At 38.4% G+C, this 22,323-nt stretch overlaps 1 protein-coding gene across 8 annotated transcripts; it reads right to left on the bottom strand.

Moving 5' to 3' along the window:
• Positions 1-11,178: 11,178 nt before the first annotated feature.
• LOC309501475 (uncharacterized protein) lies at positions 11,179-22,075 on the bottom strand. Of its 8 annotated transcripts, XM_082173600.1 has the most exons (7): positions 21,942-22,075; positions 21,517-21,680; positions 21,241-21,300; positions 14,569-14,814; positions 14,420-14,476; positions 13,162-13,266; positions 11,179-12,964 (listed from the first exon to the last, which is right to left on the bottom strand). In XM_082173600.1, exons 2-7 carry the CDS (start codon positions 21,527-21,529, stop codon positions 12,483-12,485), a joined length of 963 nt encoding a protein of 320 aa, XP_082029726.1. In that variant the 5' UTR covers positions 21,530-21,680; positions 21,942-22,075; the 3' UTR covers positions 11,179-12,482. The 8 variants fall into 8 exon arrangements, 5 of the variants coding, with proteins under 5 accessions (XP_082029726.1, XP_082029729.1, XP_082029727.1 ...); XR_014206883.1 differs by lacking the exons at positions 13,162-13,266; positions 14,420-14,476; positions 14,569-14,814 and adding exons at positions 16,882-18,378; positions 18,928-19,042 and having other exon boundaries at positions 11,179-12,159; XR_014206884.1 differs by lacking the exons at positions 13,162-13,266; positions 14,420-14,476; positions 14,569-14,814 and adding exons at positions 16,882-18,378; positions 18,928-19,042 and having other exon boundaries at positions 11,179-12,159; positions 21,517-21,677.
• Between the last annotated feature and the right edge of the window lie 248 nt (positions 22,076-22,323).

Raw genomic sequence — 22,323 nt, 5'->3', positions numbered from 1 at the left:
GAATTTGGTTCCCAAGTTATGGGAGAATTGTATACATTGCAGGAAATAAATGATTTCTTGGATGTAACTTTTGGTAAGATAGTTGAAGTAAATGACTTCTTCCCAGATGTGGATAAGTTTATTGCTTCAGTAATTATGCTACAGAGAACGGTAACCCATGACGAACTAAGTAAGAAGAAGAGATTTCGTTTGAAGAAACTCTTAACGAAATTACGTCAGGGTTAATCTCGTGCTTCAAATTATTAAAGCAATGATTAAGTTGCACAGGGTGTCTCTCTTACAATGGTTTCTTTTTCTATCCCTTCTATCCTTTCATCTATCTATGGAGTGTTTGAGGGTTGGTTCCTTAAATATAAATGGGGGTAGGGACAGGAAGAAATTGGCAATGGTTTCAGAATTTTTGAAAATAAAACAGATTAATGTTGCATTTTTACAGGAAACACATACTGATAATAATAATGAAATAGAATGGGGTATGTGGTGGGGTGGAAAGCTCGTCTTAAGTCATGGGTCAAATAATAGTGCTGGAGTTGCTATTTTATTTTCAAAGAATATGAATGTTAATATTTTAAATGTTGAGGAAATTGAAAAGGGGAGGATTATAATAACAAAAATAGAGTTTGAGGGTTTTCTGTTTGCTTTTGTAAATGTATATGCCCCGAATAATGGGTCAGAAAGGGTGAGGTTTTTTATGAAACTGAATGAATCTCTTAAGAAAATTGATGATGGTGTGTGTATTATTGTAGGGGGAGACTGGAACTGTACAACAGATTTCACTGTTGATAGAAATGGTGAAGAACCTCATAATCAATCTAGTTTAGTACTATCCAAAATAATGGGAAAAAGAGGTTTGATAGATATATGGAGAGTAAGGAATGGAATGGAAAGACAGTACACATGGGTTAAAGTGACTGATAATATTGTTTGTGGGGCTAGATTGGACCGGTTTTATCTTGGAAAAATATGGAACAACAGAATAATGAACGTTTTTCATTCACCAAATGCCTTTTCAGATCATCATATGGTTGGTTTAGATCTTAACATGAAAGAATTGTCAAGACGTACATATTATTGGCATTTTAATGTTAAACTGTTACAAGATGTTTTGTTTTGTGAAAGATTTACAATGTTTTGGAATGAGTGGAAAATGAAAAAGAGTTTTTTTGAAAATATTAGCCAGTGGTGGGAAGTGGGAAAAGCCCAAATAAGAGTTTTTTGTCAGAATTATACCTTGCATTCTTCCTCTCAAATTAAAGTAACAGTACAAAAACTGGAAAAGGTCATTGTGCAGTTAGAAAAAGAAATTATGGATAATCCTGGAACTGTGCAGAAAGACTTTTTGGAAAAGAAGAGAATGGAACTTGGATCTTTTTTACAGGAACGGACTAAGGGAGCACTGATTAGAGCAAGGTTTTGCTCGATTAAAGATATGGATGCTCCTAGTTCTTATTTTTTTAACCTGGAAAAGAAAAATGTTCAACAGAAACAGATGTATAATCTTCGTCGCGCAAATGGAACTATAACCTCTGATCCGGTGGAAATCAGAAAAATGGCAGTGAATTTTTATGCGTCATTATATAGTAAAGAATCATGTGACTCTAAAAGTACTGAGGAATTACTGTTTGATTTACCAAAGTTACCAGATGGACTAGGGATGGGGCCGATCCGATCCAGTATCGGTATCGGGACCGATACCAGCGTAATTCACGTATCGGATTTTCCCGATCCAACCTGCGGAGATATCCGATATCCTTGAGTCATGTCTGCGCTTTAACGTTGTCTGCTGAAATGACTCCAAAAGTGATTCCCGCCGGCTAGTCTGCTAGCTGGCTGCAAACTGCGGAATGGATTTCCTGAACGGAGGCGCGGCTCAATGAGACACAGAGTTATGAGACACGCCACCGCTCAGGAAATCCATTCCGCAGTTTGCGGCCGCTGTGTGGAAATTCTTCACACTGGAAACACCGCAGAGCAAGACAGCAAAATGCAATGTTTGCAAAGCCGTAATTCAGAGCTCGTTGAAGCTCCCTCGCGTCGTACAACACAACGAATGCAATCAAACATTTAAAAAAGCACCACGTTACTGTGCGTTCACACCAAACACGAATAGCGCGTCAAATTCGCGTCTGCCGCGTCTAGTTGGACGCTTGAATATTTTGAATCCATTCGCGCGCCCAGAGCGAAATTGACGCTCGTAAAAAGCAAAAGTTTGAAGCGAAATTGACGCGCGTCTGAGGCGAAATTGACGCGCGTCTGAGGCGAAATCCGCTTGTCTGTTTGCACATGGCTGATGTTGATCGAGCATTCATCGAGAGAGTTACAGCATCGGAGCGAGGATCACCCTTTAGATAGTGTGTGTGTGTGTAAGATGTTTACACTTGCACTTTTCTTATATTTCAAGACTCAAGTATTTGACATTTTGGGAATGTAATAAATATTGACATGACCTACAGTTGCATATTTGTTTTCAGAATGGGATTTTTCCTGTTAACAGGATTTACTGTTTTTCTGACTTCCTTTTCTGACCTTATACTTACCATACATGCATAAATATGTAGGCCTACATATCATACTTGCCTGTTGAGAGGAGTTTATTTCAGCATCATATAAAATAAACAATAATGATAATAATAATATTAAAGCAAACACAGCTCTGGTATCGGAATAGTATCGGTATCGGCCGATATCCAAATTCAGGTATCGGGATCGGATCGGAAGTGAAAAAATGTGGATCGGTGCATCCCTAAGATGGACATAAGAAATTGCTGGATAATGAAATTACTTTTAAGGAACTCACAGAGGCAATGCAGCAACTGTCTTCAGGTCGGGTCTCCAGGAATAGACGGATTGCCAGTTGAATTTTATAAGCAATTTTGGAATCTAGTTGGAGTGGATTTGTATGAAGTGTTTTTAAATTGTTTTAAAGAAAAATCACTCCCCTTAAGTTGTCGACGTGCAGTCCTCTCACTGCTACCAAAAAAAGGGGATTTATGTTTATTGAAAAATTGGAGACCAGTGTCCCTACTATGTCTGGATTATAAGATACTGTCAAAATGTCTGGCTAATAGAATTAAGCATTGTTTAGAGTAGGGATGCACCGATCCACATTTTTTCACTTCCGATCCGATCCCGATACCTGAATTTGGATATCGGCCGATACCGATACTATTCCGATACCAGAGCTGTGTTTGCTTTAATATTATTATTATCAATATTGTTTATTTTATATGATGCTGAAATAAACTCCTCTCAACAGGCAAGTATGATATGTAGGCCTACATATTTATGCATGTATGGTAAGTATAAGGTCAGAAAAGGAAGTCAGAAAAACAGTAAATCCTGTTAACAGGAAAAATCCCATTCTGAAAACAAATATGCAACTGTAGGTCATGTCAATATTTATTACATTCCCAAAATGTCAAATACTTGAGTCTTGAAATATAAGAAAAGTGCAAGTGTAAACATCTTACACACACACACACTATCTAAAGGGTGATCCTCGCTCCGATGCTGTAACTCTCTCGATGAATGCTCGATCAACATCAGCCATGTGCAAACAGACAAGCGGATTTCGCCTCAGACGCGCGTCAATTTCGCCTCAGACGCGCGTCAATTTCGCTTCAAACTTTTGCTTTTTACGAGCGTCAATTTCGCTCTGGGCGCGCGAATGGATTCAAAATATTCAAGCGTCCAACTAGACGCGGCAGACGCGAATTTGACGCGCTATTCGCATTTGGTGTGAACGCACAGTAACGTGTGCTTTTTTAAATGTTTGATTGCATTCGTTGTGTTGTACGACGCGAGGGAGCTTCAACGAGCTCTGAATTACGGCTTTGCAAACATTGCATTTTGCTGTCTTGCTCTGCGGTGTTTCCAGTGTGAAGAATTTCCACACAGCGGCCGCAAACTGCGGAATGGATTTCCTGAGCGGTGGCGTGTCTCATAACTCTGTGTCTCATTGAGCCGCGCCTCCGTTCAGGAAATCCATTCCGCAGTTTGCAGCCAGCTAGCAGACTAGCCGGCGGGAATCACTTTTGGAGTCATTTCAGCAGACAACGTTAAAGCGCAGACATGACTCAAGGATATCGGATATCTCCGCAGGTTGGATCGGGAAAATCCGATACGTGAATTACGCTGGTATCGGTCCCGATACCGATACTGGATCGGATCGGCCCCATCCCTAGTTTAGAGGTTTTGATTGATAAAGATCAAACGTATTGTGTTCCAGAGAGATCTATTATAGACAATATATTTGTGTTACGAGATTTAGTTGACTTTAGCCACCTTAATAATAGTGATCTTGGAATTGTATCATTAGACCAAGAAAAGGCATTTGACAGGGTGGATCATGGGTATCTGTTTAATGTTTTAAAACATTTTGGTTTTGGTGAAAATTTTTTATCATATGTAAAATTGTTATACTCCGATGTGTTTATCATGGTAAAGGCTGGTGGGGGTCTTAGTGCTCCAGTACCTCTTGGTAGAGGGATCAGACAAGGCTGTCCATTGTCTGGGCAGCTGTATAGCCTAATGATTGAACCTCTCTTACATAGACTTAAAAAACATTTACAAGGTGTGTTATTTCAAAATGGAAGTGAAAGTGTTAAATTAGTTTTGTCTGCTTATGCAGATGATATTACGGTGTTTATCACGAGGCAAGAGGATATTAGGAGTTTAAATGAGAATATTAAGCTTTATGAAAAAGCGTCCACTGCCAAAGTAAATTGGGAGAAAAGTGAGGGTTATATTATGGGTCAGTGGGACGAGGTAGGATATCCACAACTTCCAGGTGGCTTGAGATGGGGAAGGGAAGGTTTAAAAGTGTTGGGAGTTTTTATAGGCAATAGACAATATCAAATGAAGAATTGGGAGGGTATGCTGGATAAGGTGTCTGCCCGATTGTCTAAGTGGGAATGGCTATTACCACAGTTGTCTTATAGAGGGAGAGTTCTGGTCGCCAATAACCTGGCAGCGTCTACACTATGGCACAGGTGTGTAGTCATGGATCCACCTGAGGACATTATATGTGAAATTCAGAGGAAATTGGTCAATTTTTTCTGGAGTGGCGAGCACTGGGTCCGAGCATCAGTGATCTTTTTGCCAGTTTGCGAAGGAGGACATGGCCTGGTGGACGTTAAGAGTCGTATCCACGCGTTCAGATTACAAGCAGCAAAAAGATTTCTTTATCAAAAAGACTTGTTATGGACTCCTACAGCATGTGCCATCTTGCAGAGGGCAGGTGGGCTTGGTCTTGATAAACACCTGTTTTTAATGAAACTGGAGGATATGAATTTGTCCGAAATTACTCCTTTTTATCGGACAATGTTTCATGTGTGGAGAAATGTTTTAAAGGTGGACAGAGATGGAAGCAGTTCTATTCACTGGGCTCCTGAGGAACCATTGTTTTTTAACAACATGATCCAGACCAGACTTTTGTCCTCAGTAAATGTGCGAGCATGTCTGCTCAGGAATGGTATCGTGAAGCTGGGTCATCTAATGGATAAAGATGGATGGAAATCTGTCGAAAATATTAAGGAAGTGACTGGTTTACGATCACAGAGACTTGTTTTAAAAATGATGGAGGAAATCTCTCTGGCAGTACAAAGAACTTATGGAGAAAGTATAGCAACAGGACAAATGTCAAATCAGAATGACATGAAAGTTTTTCCAAGGATCAAGATTTCGTCACTAATGTGTGATGAGAATGAAGGGGAGGTTGCCGATTCTATCTTGAATTTACAGACACCTCAACTGGAGTATCTGGATTGTGCTTCGAAGAAGGCACTTTACCACACAGCAGTTAAGGTGATACACCAGAGGTCACTGAAGAGACAAAAAGCTTCCAGATGGCTAGAGTTGTTGGGACCAGACTTCCTTGTTAGAGACAGGTGGAGGACCCTGTACAAACTCCCTGTAGAAAAGCGAACTGGTGATCTGCAGTGGAGGATCATACACGGGGCGATAGCTACGGACAGGCATGTGGCGCACCTGAACCCAGCAGTGGGGGGACAGTGTAGGTTTTGTGGTGAGGGTGAAGATCTAGAGCATCTGTTTTTAAAATGTAATAGATTAAATGATTTGTTTGAATTACTTGCAGCTTGGTTTCAGGGGTTTGCAGAAGAATTTTCAGACAAAAAATTTATAGGAGGGTTGAAATATAGATTTTTATTAAGAAGGAGAGTATGTTTATTGAATTATTTAATAGGGACAGCAAAATTGGCCATATGGAAAACAAGAAAAAACAAGGGCCTAGAGTTGGCAGCAACAAATTCTAGAGTAATGTGTATGAGTCTGGTGGCAGCAAGATTGAGAATGGAATTTACATATTACAGTCTCACAAATAATGTACCTGCTTTTTGTGAAATCTGGTGTATCAATGAGGTTCTATGTGTTGTACATGATGATCAATTGGTCTTAGGGTTTTAAAAAAAAAAAAGTATTTTTATTTTTATTTTTTGAATATTACATTTTATTATTATTATTATTATTATTATTGTGAATGAGATATAAATGATGTCTAAATAAAAGTTGTTTAATCCTCTCTCTCTCTCTCTCTCTCTCTCTCTCTCTCTCTCTCTCTCTCTCTCTCTCTCTCTCTCTCTCTCTCTCTCTCTCTCTCTCTCTCTCTCTCTCTCTCTCTCTCTCTCTCTCTCTCTCTCTCTCTCTCTCTCTCTCTCTCTCTCTCTCCCCGGCTCTGCTTAAATACTGGATCCTCTTGCCATTGATGAGGAACAGCTGGTAGGTCCCATCACCTAGATGAGGACAGGGAGGAGCACAAGAAAATTGGACAAAACATACAACAAAACTACAACTCCCAGCAGGCCGTTGGGTCCATCGGCAGCACACACACTCAATAAATCAATGAATGACACTTGCACATTATAAAACACAAATGCATTCGTCCTGGGATGTAACACCAGTCAAATTAAATCATTAAAGGAAAATCCATCTTTCCAGTGCATACACAGAAGCGGCATCAGATCTGGCATTCATATATTTTCACTGTATTTACAATTGCATCAAATAAATGCAGGCTGGGGGAGCAGCAAGAGACTTATTTCAAAAACATGAAAAAAATCCACCTGACACACACACACACACACACACACACAAGTTTCAAGTTTTGAAAAATACAACAACAAACAGTAATATTGTAAAGTCTTATAACAATTGAATTTATAATTATATAGGATTATGTAACTTTTCACAAAATTCAGGGTTCAATCGCTGTCTGTTGTTGCATTGAGACTCTGGTAGGGCTTTATTTTGAAATTCTCGTCAGCAAAATAGAGGGAAAACAAACAATATTGACATTATTGTTTATAAAATGTTACTCACCATGTTAATTTATTGTTAATTTGACTGTTTCGTTTCGTTCGCCTTACATACTTGATCATCGTGAGGTAAACATTACCTACGCCAATAGGAGGCGCTTATAATCGTGACGTGCGCCAATAGCAGCTGCAAAGCAGAAGCAATGTGGGAAATACCGACTGTTTTAAGGAATAAACGCAGAATTTTTTGTGCTTATCGTGTTTAACAGAATCTACACTCGATCGCGCGAGGATATCCATCGTGAAAAATCGCAGCTTGATTTTTTTTTTTAGTTACCATCGAAGTGAAACACAGGTCCACTCTGTGATATAAATTGCTGCCGAGCGCCCTTCAATATTGTTGCTGACTGTGGACAGATTAAAAACAGAGCTTGGGATGGTTCATAAAGAGCACATTTACTGTGTCTGTTTACATGCAGTGAGATTCACCATTATCTTATAAGAGCAGCACAATACTCAGCATCGTCTTACAACATTCCTAACAACACTGAAAAGCTCTCATTTGGAGTCTTAGGGGACATATTCCTCGAGTCTAGTGGCTCAAATTAATAATCAATTAACCATAAGAATACGTTTTTTCACTGATTGACTGGAGTTTAGTCTGCAGCAACTCTTTCATTAGAAGGTTTTAAAACTCACCTTGCCAGAAACACCACACTTGAGCTCAACATAGTTTTTCAAGATTGTCGCTCCAACCTAATACCCAATACCAATATATTTTAAGTGGTGCACGAGTTTGTTAAAAAATATAAAAAGTTATTTTCATACAATAGAATTCAAATAGTCCACATTCACACTGCAATTTTGAAATTACTTCAATTCTGTACACAAACCTCAGCAACACTGAATCCGTTTAAAATATTCAGTGCCGACTGAAATGAACAAATAATTGTTAATCACATGATAAAACATAAAAAGTAAAAAATAATAATTGGAATTTTGATTCAAAAAGGAGGAAGCAATGCTAATATTATTTAGGCTAATATTAAGATTCACATAATATGCTTCTGGTCTGAAATATGCTTTTTACTTTGTCAATAAAATTAAAGTATCAGTTTTTGTTCAGTGTTTGATGTTTATAATGTACACATACAAAACATGTTTCTTGTTGTTTTGTGTTTAGGCGCGTGTTTTGACGAGGGGTGGTGGTGGCGCAATGGATAACACATGCCTTTGGTGTGAGAGACCCGGGTTCGAATCCACTGTGAGACACCAATGTGTCCCTGAGCAAGACACTTAACCCCTAGTTGCTCCAGAGGCGTGCGACCTCTGACATATATAGAAATTGTAAGTCGCTTTGGATAAAAGCGTCAGCTAAATGAATAAATGTAAATGTAAATGTAGGCGTTACTGTTAGCATTAGCATAACCCCAACTTACCTGGTTCTCACCCCTCTCTGCTTCAGCTGATACAGTCTTGTGGGTTTTGTGCTTGTCCATTATACACAGGTAACAGATATACTGCAGGTCAGTCAGACAGAAATATTCCAGCGGTTTATTATGTTGAGGGCAGATCATCTCCTGCAGATGTTCATTGGCATCTGTTATTTCGTGTCTCATCTTGAAAGAAACAGTCATGTTCTTTGAGGTGAATTTGACAGTAAGATTCCAGACACACCAGACAAGACTTGATGGCTTTGTTTTTGTACCCAGTACAGACGTCACACTCACACCAAACAGTACGAGTAGCTTGTAGTTTTGTCGTCTTGAGTTTCTCCAGCACTTGCATGGTGTTTTCCCCTAAAGCAGGTCTTGGAGTGAAGGTCTGTCTGCACTGAGGGCAGCTGTAGACTCCCGTCTGATCTTCTTTATTCCAGTAGTCTGTAATACAGCGCATACAGTAACTGTGTCCACAGGGAATGGTCACTGGTTCCTTCAGTAGATCCAGACAGATTGGACAGATGACCTGATCCTCAGCCACAGAAATACTGGCTTCTGACGTTTTTTCCCGCAAACACGAATACACACAACAGCCTAAACAGCTTAACAGTCAACCATTCCAGCTAACATGCTTTATTCTTAAATAAAGTGAAAGTCCCAGTAAGGTCAGGCAGACTGGATCTTAAGAAATACCTGCTCCTGCCCATTTCACATTTTACACAGAGAGAGACAAACAACAGCTCAACGACACTGTTTCTCTAGTTTCTCTATCTACTGAGAAGTTGAAATTGTTTCTTGGTTCTTGAGATGTGGGCAAAGGGCAAATTCCAAACGCCCATTTCTTGCTCATTCACCATGATCAGTGTTTCGGGCTCTTGCATCTTGATTGTTTTGTTAGTTTTTCTCTGGCTGCTTTAATGTGTTCAGAAAACACATTTACTGTGTCAGAGGAATCTGAGACAGAATAACATCTGGTGATGTTGTCTGTTAATTAATGTCATTGTGAAGTGGTCTGATTCATTGTTTATATCAGGTCTCACTGATAAGTGAGTTATGTTATTCATTTGTTTAAATATTGTGCTGCTGTGATACTATGATAATCAGACATTCTGAAAAATTCTGAAACTATATTGTGAGCATGAAGTTATAAATTGGTGTGTTATTTAGACACTCACAGACATCAACAATCAGCATATGAAAGACAACAATGCCAGCACACCAAACTCATTCATGGCTCCCAGCATGCATTGCAGCATGAATACATTATGTAGCTGAATTATTTTACTATTTAGACATGAATAATTTTTGCTGGGTCACCAGTGTTGAGGTTTGCATGATGAGTGATTGTCTAAGTGTGTCTCAACATTTACACAAGAAGGTTGTAGTGTTTTTGGAAGATTTCACACAGATCTCTTCAGTGCTACAAGTGCTCTTTCTATCACAACACCTTTTTTATTCATTAATGCTTCAACTTCAATTATTTAAACCAGTCATAAAACAAAAGCAGTAATTTGACATATCAGTCTGCTTTTTTAAACTTTCTCAAGCAATACATAAATGTTTGCTTTAAACACTCAAATGAAGGATCAAGAGGCCCAACAAAAGCAAACACTGATTATCATGGTGACTTCTAACGAAAACCTTTATCTCAGTAAGAATATTTGTACGTTTGAAATAAATAAAGTCAGCTGGTTTGCAATAAGTGAAACTGGTAAAACTATTTGTGGAGATGTTTAATCATCCTCTGTTGAGACCTTGAGAGATTTAATGTTTTCTTTTATCTTCAGTTGATTTCATCATCAAGGCTGTGTCTGGAAGTCAGTTATTCCCGGTCTTGCTGTTTCTCTTTCCTTCAGTGATTCTGCTTGTTAACAGCTGGTGTTCAAATGTTTCAGGAAAATCATACTAACTGTCACAGTCACCAGCTGGAGTGCCCGTGAGAGCCAGCAGAGGGCACTCCACATCAGACTATTATCATTCCCTCACTGACTCCATTCCCCATAATCCTTTGCCCAGACTAATCAGCCATGATCACATCCACCTGTCATTACCTTGTTTAGCTCACCTCAAATAAGCCTGGTTTTCTCATTCATTCACTGTGAAGTCTTGTTTAGTGTTTGTACTGCAATTCTGAGCGTTCTGTCTGTTATTCCCGTTTCTTGGTTTTGATCTCTGCCTGTCCTTGGATTTTCCCTTTTCAACCTTCGTGTCTAGAGCAATTTGTGACACTAGCCTTCAAATGATGTTCATTGTAATGTTGGAATGTTACAAATCAACGTTCCAAGCAAAAATTAAGTTTTACTTTTTACGTTTCCATAACCCAAAGTGAACGTTTGGAAAACAAAAAATGTTGGCTGGGATACAAACGAAACTTACCGAGCCAACAGACCCGTTTCCAGAATCAAATTATCGAGTGTACTTCTTAAATTAGTGAGGTGGGTGCAGATGTAATGTGTAAGCAATGGTTAAACAAGGCAAGTAAAGTTTATTTATTTAGAACATTTCATACACATTGTTAATTCAATGTGCTTTACATAAAAATAAAAAAATTAAAGAAGAAAAAAGAAGCACAAAACAATACTCAATTCCTGCCTGATCACTAAGTTTTGTGGCACAACTATAACAAGAAAAGTAACAGTGAGAGTTGAAAAATAAAAAATGTATCATTATTGCAAATAATTGCAAAAATGTTTTGATAGAGAAAATTACTCTTTTCAGCTGAATTCGCTTTGCTTAATACACATTTGACAGTTACATTGTTGAGTAACATGGACAGAAAGCATTAGTAAAACTAACAAGAGGTAAAGTTCAGTAAGAACAGCATGACTATTCGAAGCATAGCAACATATAACACATAGAATTCTTTGCATTCATGATAATTTTGTATCTGAGCTTTTAAAACACACTTTCAAATATTTTTTGCTTATTCTATGGGTTTTTATTGTTTTAGTTGTTTTATTAAAGTCCCCCGTAGTCAATCATTTTATTTATATGCTTATCTTTGATCACCAAAATTACATATTTCCCTTGGTTCATTTAGTATACGCAGATCCATATGCAAATTATTCCTGCCTCCACTCACTCACACCAGCTCAGAGATCCACTCGATGTATCAGAATGGTAATGTGTTTTATGTATCACTCTCTACAATGTCGAACACATAACGCTAATTGATATGATTAGCCTTTGACTTGACTGTTATCAAACAGATAATAATTTGTTGCTAATGTTACAGAAACTATGTTCCCGTTCGCCATCTCAGAGTCAGACAGCTGCTCTCTAAAAATCAGCAACCTTAGAAACACTTTGAACAACTTAGATTGTCAGTGGATAAAGCATTGGCTAGTCATCATAACATCGTAATATACATCATATACATAATTCACCCGCTATATTGCTAAATGTACCTGATTTTTCATATCAACAGAAAAATATACTGGGATAACCTGGCTTCTTTTGAGACCCTCTAGCTTTACAGCATAGTTAATGATATGCGAAAGCCCGTCCGCACGTTGGATATTTGTGACGTAGAGAACAGGGGCGACTTCTATCAGCGTTTTTGAGACTGTCTTTGGTTCACTGCAGTTTTAAGGAGAAAATACTCAACAATGGTGATGACTTATGCATTTCTTAAAGCATATTAGAAACACCACATAAACATATAAACAACATTAAAAACTTGATTTTCACCACAGGGGGACTTAAAAAAAAAATCGTTAAAAAAAATTGCTTAACAAATTTTTGTTTTTTCATAATTTTTAGTATTCCCTCATTTTCGAGCAGCTGCCTTTTTCACTTTCTTGGCTGCTGGGGTCTTCACTTTCTTAGGTTTTGGGGTCTTCACTTTCTTGGGTGCTGGGGTCTTCACTTTCTTGGGTTTTGGGGTCTTAACTTTCTTGGGTGCTGGGGTCTTGTTCACTTTCTTGGATGCTGGGGTCTTAACTTTCTTGGGTGTTGGGGTCTTGTTCACTTTCTTGGGTGTTGGGGTCTTCACATTCTTGGGTGCTGGGGTCTTGTTCACTTTCTTGGATGCTGGGGTCTTAACTTTCTTGGGTGTTGGGGTCTTCACATTCTTGGGTGCTGGGGTCTTGTTCACTTTCTTGGATGCTGGGGTCTTCACTTTCTTGGGTTCTGGGGTCTTGTTCACTTTCTTGGGTTCTGGGGTCTTGTTCACTTTCTTCGGTGCTGGAGTCTTCCATTCCATTTTGTTCATGATGGCAATATTGTTCATGTTAACAGAAGGTGTTTTTTCTATCATCAGCAACATAAAGCACACAAATTATATTTAAGTGGTGTCCACAAATACATACACATTGTGAATATAAAATTGCATATAAATGACATTAGACTATTATTATTTTTCTAATTTATCAAGATCAATTATGACAACAAAATGAATGTACTAAACAAAATAAAGTACATGCAGATGATGCAAAATCCCAACTTACCATTAACTATGTTGGTCACAATGTTTATTGGTGCTAGTCTTGGTGCTGAAGTACTAGCACTGTTAAAATGAGGGTTATTCTGTTCATTACTCTCAGTATTGAGTCCTGTGACAAAGACATATGAACAGTTATTGATTTTGGCATCCTTGCACATAAAAATACTGTTTATACATTACACTATACATTATATAAGCTTATGTACAGTTCATAAATTACGTTGGGTATTACGTTACCAAGTATAGAGAGTATAAATAAAGAGAGAGTGCTGAATAAAGCTAACATTATTGTGGATGATAAGAGGCATCCCTTATCCTACGCCTTTCAATTGTTGCCATCTGGCCGACGGTATTGTGTTCCCCGATGCATGAAAAACAGGTCCAAACTATCTTTTATCCCCCAAGCAATTACATTTTTAAATTCTTCTTCTGGTGTTAATTGATGGTCAGCTTGTCTGGTTATTTAAATTAGATTTATTTGTATTAAATTATTGTTTATACAGTATATACCAACTGTGATTGTCTTTTACATGTCCGTGTGAGTATGCTGCAAACTTACTTTCCCTGCAGGGATAAATAAACTGACTACTATAACTATAAAAGTAAGCATTCATGTTGTACATATTAAGGTATTATGAATGCAAATATGAATTCTGTTGGACTTATACAATGTGATAACTGTCAAGTAAAAAAAAAAAACTGTCAACAAATATATAGCTTAAGACAGAACCATAAATGGAGTCTAATAATGTTTGCCTTGTTCTCTAGCCTTTCAAAAAATTCTGATGTTTGAATATTGTTCCCAAGGTAATTGATTTACATGTGTAAGCATTGAAAGTTGATAGAGAATAAATACTTTAGTTTTTATTAGTTGGTACTAATACAAATGTTGTCCCCATGTAACACTAGCCCAGGCAAGTAACACTCATTTTGAATGTGCTAAATACGATATTAGGCCTACATCCAGACACATTTTATACTGATTGTTTTCCAATATTTTTAAAGTATGCATATTTATTAGATTGTTTTTTTTTTTTTTTTTTTTTTACTTTATACGCTTAATTATTTTCACAGTTGCGGCAGATATACGTTGTCCCACTATCAGTACAGTCAACATGGAACTGTATATTACCACATATTTTCTCATCATACTAGCAAAAAGACATCCTGTAAAAGTAATTACAACTGGCACAGTTTAACAATTTATTCAAAAATAAAAGTGGAGGAAGAAAATGTCTCTACCAATAACAAGGTAAACTCACTTTTACATGGAACTGGTGATTCAGGATCAGCCAGCTTGCGTTTCCTGCTGACACCACCTGTTAAAATCAACCACAGCACAGGTCATAGATTACACCTGTAGCTGTTTATTGAGCTCATAAATCTCTTTCATAAATTATTGTTCTCTTACCCAGGTCTTCGAAGAGGAGTGGTTCATGCTTTTCCAGCAAATGATAAATGGCAATTTTGACTTCGTCTCCGGATTTTAAAGAATCAAAAAGCTTTCTCATTTTATCCTGATCGGTTTCTCCAGCTTTGATCTCATCATATTTCTCTCCATGTAACATTCTCTTACTTTTTAATTCATCTGCTATTGCCATGACGGAAGTAACCCTTTGAATAAGCTCTGCAGAGTTATCATCCACAAACTTGGCCTCTGGGGACAAATGAATAAAATGTATTACACTGCAACCTTTGCTGACATGTAAACGTGCAGTTCTTTGTTGTTGTTTTTACGTGTTTAATGAAAATGATAGTAAAAGTTAATGTTACAATTAATGATAAAATGTAAAACACTGTCTAACTGTATACATATAGAATTCCAAACATACAGTTGATAATCTAAAAAAAATGACTGAGATCACAAAAATACCCAGGACATGTACAGGACAGCTCTCTCCCACACTGGCTCTTCTATTTAAATCTCTTTTATGCAAATACTCTTTTGTTCAGATCAGTCACCTCAGGACTAAAAGGACAGGACATCAGAGTGAAGTAGCCTGTGTTTAGTGAAACTAAAGTTTCACAATTCTAGTAAATTGGAGGAAAATGCAGCATGAGGCTGGTGTCTACATGTTGATGTCTCCAAATTTTCTTCCCCATATCAAAATACCTTGTTCTCCAGCAATCCTAAAGCATTATACAAACTTCCATTAACCAATAGTTTTTGTTTGTTGTCGAAGTTCTTCAAAAAAAACAACAACAAACAAATATGTCAATTTACATTTTGGTTTATCTTTAGTTTATCTTAATAGATAGAGCTACCTTTGCAGTCCTCTCCTTCAAGGTTGGTCTCGCTCATCTTTGTGGATAATAACCCCAAAAACACGAATTCAGATGATAATCTAGGGCTAGGTTAATTTGAAAACCTCTCGAGAGCGTTTCAAAGTTTCGTTGTTCCACGGAAATGAAGTTGGGTTTAGTCGAATAAAACGAAAGTGGTTTAAGGTAAAAGACAATATGATTGGTCCATGTATTCCCGCCGCGGGAGTAGCCTATATGAGGCTGTCGAACAAAAAAGGCGTTTCACAATTTTGGGGCGTTTTATAACAGGGATAGATGTTTTTCAACCTCTTTAGCTTATTTCCTCAATCCGAGAGTGAGATTCCCGGAAAAAAACAATGAGAGAGATCGCAGGCATATGAATGTAAACGGATTGTTGTAAATTATCAGTTGTTTAACGTTTCATTTTGCGTTAACTATTAGGCCATTAGCGACTTACAATAATAAAGTTCATTTTAAATTACACCACATGTAAAGCGCTATCTACTGTATTATTCGGCGCGCTCCGCTCGTCTGTTTTGCAGTTCAGTTGTCACTTTAAAGGGGTCCTAGTAATGCACTTTTATGAAGTCATGATTTTGTTTTTGGAGTGTAGGCTACTAGAATAGGTTTTCATTCTTGATTGTTCAATAAAACTCATTATTTTTTTACATATTTTACATTATTTATTTATTTATTAAATAATCACAGACAAGTACAGTGCTAAAAGTAGGTTCTGTATTGAATAGAGAATAACAGCAACTAAAAGAAAAATTAACAGGGATACAAAAGTGCTATATAATATTAGGGCAGTTACATAATTATGAAAAGCTTTACATTTTGTATTGTTTTTATAAGCTTTTTGTTCTGTGATCTCATGTTTGAAAGGGTTTCAAAGTATATGTGGGATTACAAAATTAATTTATGAGGGTTTCTTTTGAGTTTTATTTTTGTCAACTTACCAAAATAATTAAAAGATTAATAATGAACATTTTCTGAAAAATATGTTTTTTGAAAACAATGTAAAATGTCATAAGGTTCTAAATTAAGAACCTTATTTTAACCTTAATTTTTTGTCATGTCTATTTTAAAATCAATCCAAAAATAAATAGGAAAGTGTCATAAAAAATAACTGTTCATCTTCAAATGATGTGTTACAAAAAGTACATTTATCACAAACAGTATGAATATATCTGGCTGCATTTATAACATTAACATGTGAATAATTTTGAAAATTATTACACAAACTATGTTCCCGTTCACCATCTCAGAGTCAGACAGCTGCTCTCTAAAAATCAGCAACCTTAGAAACACTTTGAACAACTTAGAATGTCAGTGGAGAAGCATAGGCTAGTTCATTATAACATCGTAATATACATCATATACATAATTCACCGGCTATATATTACTAAATGTAGGCTACCTGATTTTTCATATCAAGTGAAAAATATACCGGGATAACTTTGCTTCTCTTGAGACTCCCCTGCTTTGCAGTTAGTGATGTGTTAAAGCCCGCCCACAAGTTGACGTGACTGGTGATTGGTTGCACATGCTTTGTCTTAAAGCATATTAAAAACACCATACACATATAACAACATTAAAAACTTGAGGGGGTTTCATTTTGAGGGGGTCTTTAATATTTCTTTTCAGTTTACAAATGAGTTTATCTTGCATTCTAGCATTAAACAGTTTAATGATTATATAATTTAGTTAGTTATTTTGCTGTCCATATGCAGGTGTTGTTCTAAAGCAATATATTCTCTAAGAGAATCATTAAGAATCAGAACGCACCAGTTCTTCAAAGAGGTAAGGCTCCTGTTTCTGAAGAATCACAACAAATTTAACTTTTGCATTCACACCACTTGAATGCACTGTGTCACAGATCTTTCTCACACTATCCTGACTGGTTAAATTAGTATGTGTGATTTCAGAATATAGTTCCTCATGAATTATTCTCTGCTCACGCAGTTTATCTGCAATGCTCTTCACATTTTTAACCCTTTGAATGAGAGCCGATCTGTGTTTATCAAAAAACTGAGCTTTCTCAATCTCAGAATTCAGTTGCGGCTCATCTTGGACTTGCCTTTGTTCTAACTGTGCAAGTTTGGCTTTCCATATTGTGGCAGTCCACACAGATTTCTTGTCCTCTTCTCTGACAAGATTCATCTGTACGTCACCATCCTGATGTTGCATGATCTCAAAGAAGTTTGGATCAATATCTGTTCTAAATGAAATCCCCTCTACAGGATGAACAGAAGCACCAGGAACCTCAAGAAGGTGCGGCGTTTTCATCCGAAATGGTCTGTTAGGTCTGGGATGGCTGATCGGATGACTTGATTTTTCATTCTGCTCAACTTTCTCTTTTGAACAAGTGTCATTCGCTGGGAAAAAGTAGACGTGAAGAATGAGAGGATCTTTACAGCGCATGTAGAGAAGAAGGTTACAGTGTTCTTCCCACTGCGTGAACCAGCTTATAATTAGAGTTGTAAGAGAGAAGGATGGTTGGAGTATTTTGGCATGATAACGGGTCAACTCTACAGATTGTAAAGATATTCCTTCATCTCTTTTGCTGAGCAGCTTCACAGCATCTTTGAGAGAGGGGTCAGACTCTGCTAAACAGGCGTAATGAGGCAGATGGGCCTCCTCCAGTTTCCCTGAGATCATGGTCACATCGATCACTGGACCAATTCGCTCACACTGAAGCCTCTCCAGCTCTTTACTGAGGAAACGTCCATCCACTGCATGATACTGGAGAGTGACGTCACCAGCACAGACCCATCGCATTCTGGTCCTGCTGCACTCGAATCGACCCGCCTGAGTGCTGATCCTGAACTTTGACCCTCCTTCATCTGTACAGACTGACGGCTCCACCTGAACCCACTGATCACAGTCGACAATGTGAACACAAGACTGACAGTGAAGATTCATTTCAGAAGGTTCAGGCGCAGGGACGTTCAGCCTAGAGAAAAGAAAAGAAAAAAGAAAGGGTAATGATAAATGAGATGATAGATGTATAAAAGAGAAATATTTTAGTATTAAATGATCTCACTCTTTCAGCTCTTCCAAAACCTTTGGTTTGAAGTGAATCTTCACATTCTCGTTACAGCTGTGACTCCAGTCCTCTTCTGTGCACTGGTTGTTTTATTAATTAAAGTCCCATGTAGTCAATAATTTGATCCCTTAAAGCTTATATCTTTGTTCATCAAAATGACATATTTAAAAAAAAAAATTCCCTGTGAAAATAATTTCTTCATGCCTTAAAATAGCTTGAATGTAACTACACCCTTGGTTCATTTAGTATACGCAGATCCATTTGCAAATTGTTCCTGCCTCCACTCACTCACACCAGCTCAGAGATCCACTCGATGTATCAGAATGGTAATGTGTTTTATGTATCGCTCTCTACAATGTCGGACACATAACGCTAATTTATATGATTAGCCTTTGACTTGACTGTTATCAAACAGATAATAATTTGTTGCTTCACTTTCTTGGGTACTGCACTTACTTGGGTCCTCGGGTCTTCCCTTTCTTGGGTCCTCGGGTCTTCCCTTTCTTGGGTCCTCGGGTCTTCCCTTTCTTGGGTCCTCGGGTCTTCCCTTTCTTGGGTCCTCGGGTCTTCCCTTTTTTGTTCATGATGGCAAAATTGTTCATGTAAGCAGCACACAAATTATATTTAAGTGGTGTCCACACAAATACACATTCTGTATATAAAATTAAAGGTATAGTGGAGTATTTTCTTTTTCCGGGTGGATCATCAAGACTATTGGTCCTCCTAATTGTCAATCATTCTGGTGATATGTTTACGTAAGGCCGTCGTACGTGCTCGTCCCTAGGTAGTTTTCGCTTTCTGCGCATGCGCACTTTCAGGTGTATATGTGTGGTGAGCTACGGTTTCAGCCATTCATTGAAGCTCGCCGTTCTCACCGGGTTTTTTCAAAATGTCTGAGGATCGCAAGAGAAAAAGTGTCTACGAATTGTATGACAAGAAGAGAAAGGCCTCTGAAGAAAGAAACAAGACCAGAGTGCTTTTGGGAGAATATTTCACACGCTGGCGTGCGCTAAAAGCACAGGTTGGGCTTCCCACTGATGCCTCAGTCGCGAAGTTTCTACTCGACAGGTAAAGTTTGGCATGCTATTTGGAGAAATCCATTGAAAATCACTGCTAGTAAAAGTTAATGTAAGCTATGATTAGCGATGCTAGCCCTGGCACAAGTAACGCACCGCGCAGACACGGTAAACATCTCAATTTGTCTAAAGTAGCCTTATGACCAAATGGTAAAAGGTATCACGCTGAAATGTTCTAAAACCTTGTGTGTTCATTTTTGATAATTCCAATGTGTTCACCATAGTATTTTACACAAATGCACACGTTTAATAGGCGTTCCCTCTCGGGAGCAGGTAGAGTGTTGCGCATGTGCATTTTTTCAAAAAGTGGAGAGGGCGGTTCTTTTGTAAAATTCGGGAAAATCCTCCACTATACCTTTAACCTCCTAACCAGCGCCCCTATTTTTGAGAATTTTCAGAAAATGACATACCCAAATACAAATGTCTGTAGCTCTTAAACCCTATGGTCCACATTCATAACTCTGATCTTTTTTTAATCTAGACACTTGAAACTTAGTTACCCAAGAGTCATTATAACTCAAAGTAGTATAGGAACAGAATAAAACAAGGTCAAATTTACATGAAAGTGACTCACGATTTCTTTGAATTAACTTCACTTAGGGAAAAATGTATCAGACTTTTATGTTAAGGGCCTGAAAACACCATAAAGATAAAACTGAATGTCTGACCATGTTTAGATTCAAATTTGAGGATGATACTCCCAAAAATGTAGTTTCTGTAAGCTTTTATTCAAGAAAAGTATAGGCGTCCTTTCCAAAATGCAATTTGGAGACTCCAAATGTACACCTGGCACCCAACACCTTCACATAAGGAGTAAACACTACATAGGCCTACTACATACATGTATATCAATTCAGAACTGTTCTGCCCTTCAAACCACACAAGAAAAAAAACGATTTCAGCACAACATTTGAACATTTGAACAAAATTCTACCTCTACGCCTCTACGCTGTATGCAACGCGTTGGTTTTCATTTATACTTCTGCGTTGTTGTCCGCGTTGACGCGCACCTAGGGAGCATGTGACACCCCGAGGGAGGGGTTCTGGCAGACCAATCACAGCGCTTGCGTCCGCGTAGAGTTGACGCGTTGTTACATTTTGGAGAGGTGCACGTCAGGGTACGCCGAAGGGTACGCGCGCTACACACAGCCTACGACGTAGCTACGGCGTGAGTTCGACGCAGAAGTATAAATTGGGCTTAAAGGCCTCATTATACTTCTGCGTCGGACCTACGCCGGAGCCTATACGCCGTAGGCAACGTGTTGGTTTTAATTTATACTTCTGCGTTGTTGTCCGCGTTGACGCACCTAGGGAGCATGTGAAACCCCGAGGGAGGGGTTCTGGCAGACCAATCACAGCGCTTGCGTCCGCGTAGAATTGACGCGTTGTTACATTTTTGGAGAGGTGCACGTCAGGGTACGCCGAAGGGTACGCGCGCTACACACAGCCTACGACGTAGCTACGGCGGCAGTTCGACGCAGAAGTATAAATAGGCCTTTAGACGTCATGTCACTGCTTATCGCTACGTGCCCTTTTGTGCACCCCAGTTGAAAAAAATCCAAGAATAACCCCTCATACTTTTGCTCTTTTTTGCCTATTCTGTTACTCCTTTACTGGCTGCTTGGTTGCTACTTTAAGCTTGCTCAAGTCTACGAAGTGAACATTGATAATGATGACAACAGGGTAAACTCACTTTTATGTCTGGCTACTTGGGTACCAGGATCAGGAGGCTTCTGTTTCCTGCTGTAAAGACCTGTTAAAATCAACCACATGTCCACAGATCATAATTATGCCCACACATATAGCCTACTAGGCTACTGATCTTAAAACGATCTTACAATTGAACAAACTACAATTAAACTACTGATCAAATGCATTGTTTGTTTAATTGTACAAAATAGAGATTTGTATTTGTTTCAACCTATTTGAGTTTGTCAAGTAGGTTAATCAGATCGCACATCTCACTTACCAAAGCTGCTCATCGTGTCGGGACAACAGACCTTGATCCGGGAATTAATGCCCCAATAGCTTAATCACGGCGAAGTTCTTTTTCTTTCTTCGCTTGGGGGTGAAACGAATTTCGAAATACCAGAGCAGACAGCGTTAGCAAATATCCCGACACCGCACACACTGCTGAGAGTGACGGAGAGACGATAGATCAATATGTAAATATGTGCTGTGCGCTTTCCTCTCAGTAATAATATGAATACCTACACAACAAAATCGAGAAATCGGCGAACTTTATTTTTAATAAAGCATAATAAAGGCATATGATCACAGTGGATATGTTTGCAAAAGGTCTGCAATTCTGCACTATAGTAAAGTTGTGTCACGTAGTTGTACGTAGGCTATATCACTTTATACAAAAGATCTCTTTAAATTAAGCAGCTTTACCTTATTAAACATGAAAAACAGTGTCAGTGTCTCGTTTCATCAGAAGTAGGCTACAACGTCATATTCTACTATTAAGCAGCTCTCCAAGTTCGTTCCCCCTTGCATTTCCGCCCTCGAAAACGAAAGCAGTTCTCTTACGAGAGGTTCTCTCGTACTTGCGTAAGTATCTTACGCTAGGGGAAAACCTCTTTTCCTCGAGATATTGAAGCCAAAAATTATCCTTAATTTTGCAATAATGTAAAACGCATTGCAGCAGCATGCAGACATGGGCGAGACAGCTCGCGCGCCCATAGGCTGCTCTGCGGCAACTGCACCAGCCTATCGATATAGGCCCCTCATGACCAGTGAGGGTGCTTCGCGCCCAATACGTCATGTCCCGCCG

Source organism: Leuciscus leuciscus (assembly GCF_965113295.1).
Source record: "Leuciscus leuciscus genome assembly, chromosome: 6".
Taxonomy (NCBI): domain Eukaryota; kingdom Metazoa; phylum Chordata; class Actinopteri; order Cypriniformes; family Leuciscidae; genus Leuciscus; species Leuciscus leuciscus.
Note: the sequence above shows the minus strand (reverse complement) of the source record. Positions and strands in the feature narration are given on the sequence as shown.

What these genes read in the sequence shown, in the direction of transcription:
- LOC309501475 (XM_082173600.1), bottom strand. An exon ending in ACTCCTCTTCGAAGACCTGG is followed by an intron (nt 14,477 to 14,568) that starts GTAAGAGAACAA and finishes TGATTTTAACAG; the next exon opens with GTGGTGTCAGCAGGAAACGC. An exon ending in TGTGACCAACATAGTTAATG is followed by an intron (nt 12,965 to 13,161) that starts GTAAGTTGGGAT and finishes TGCTGATGATAG; the next exon opens with AAAAAACACCTTCTGTTAAC.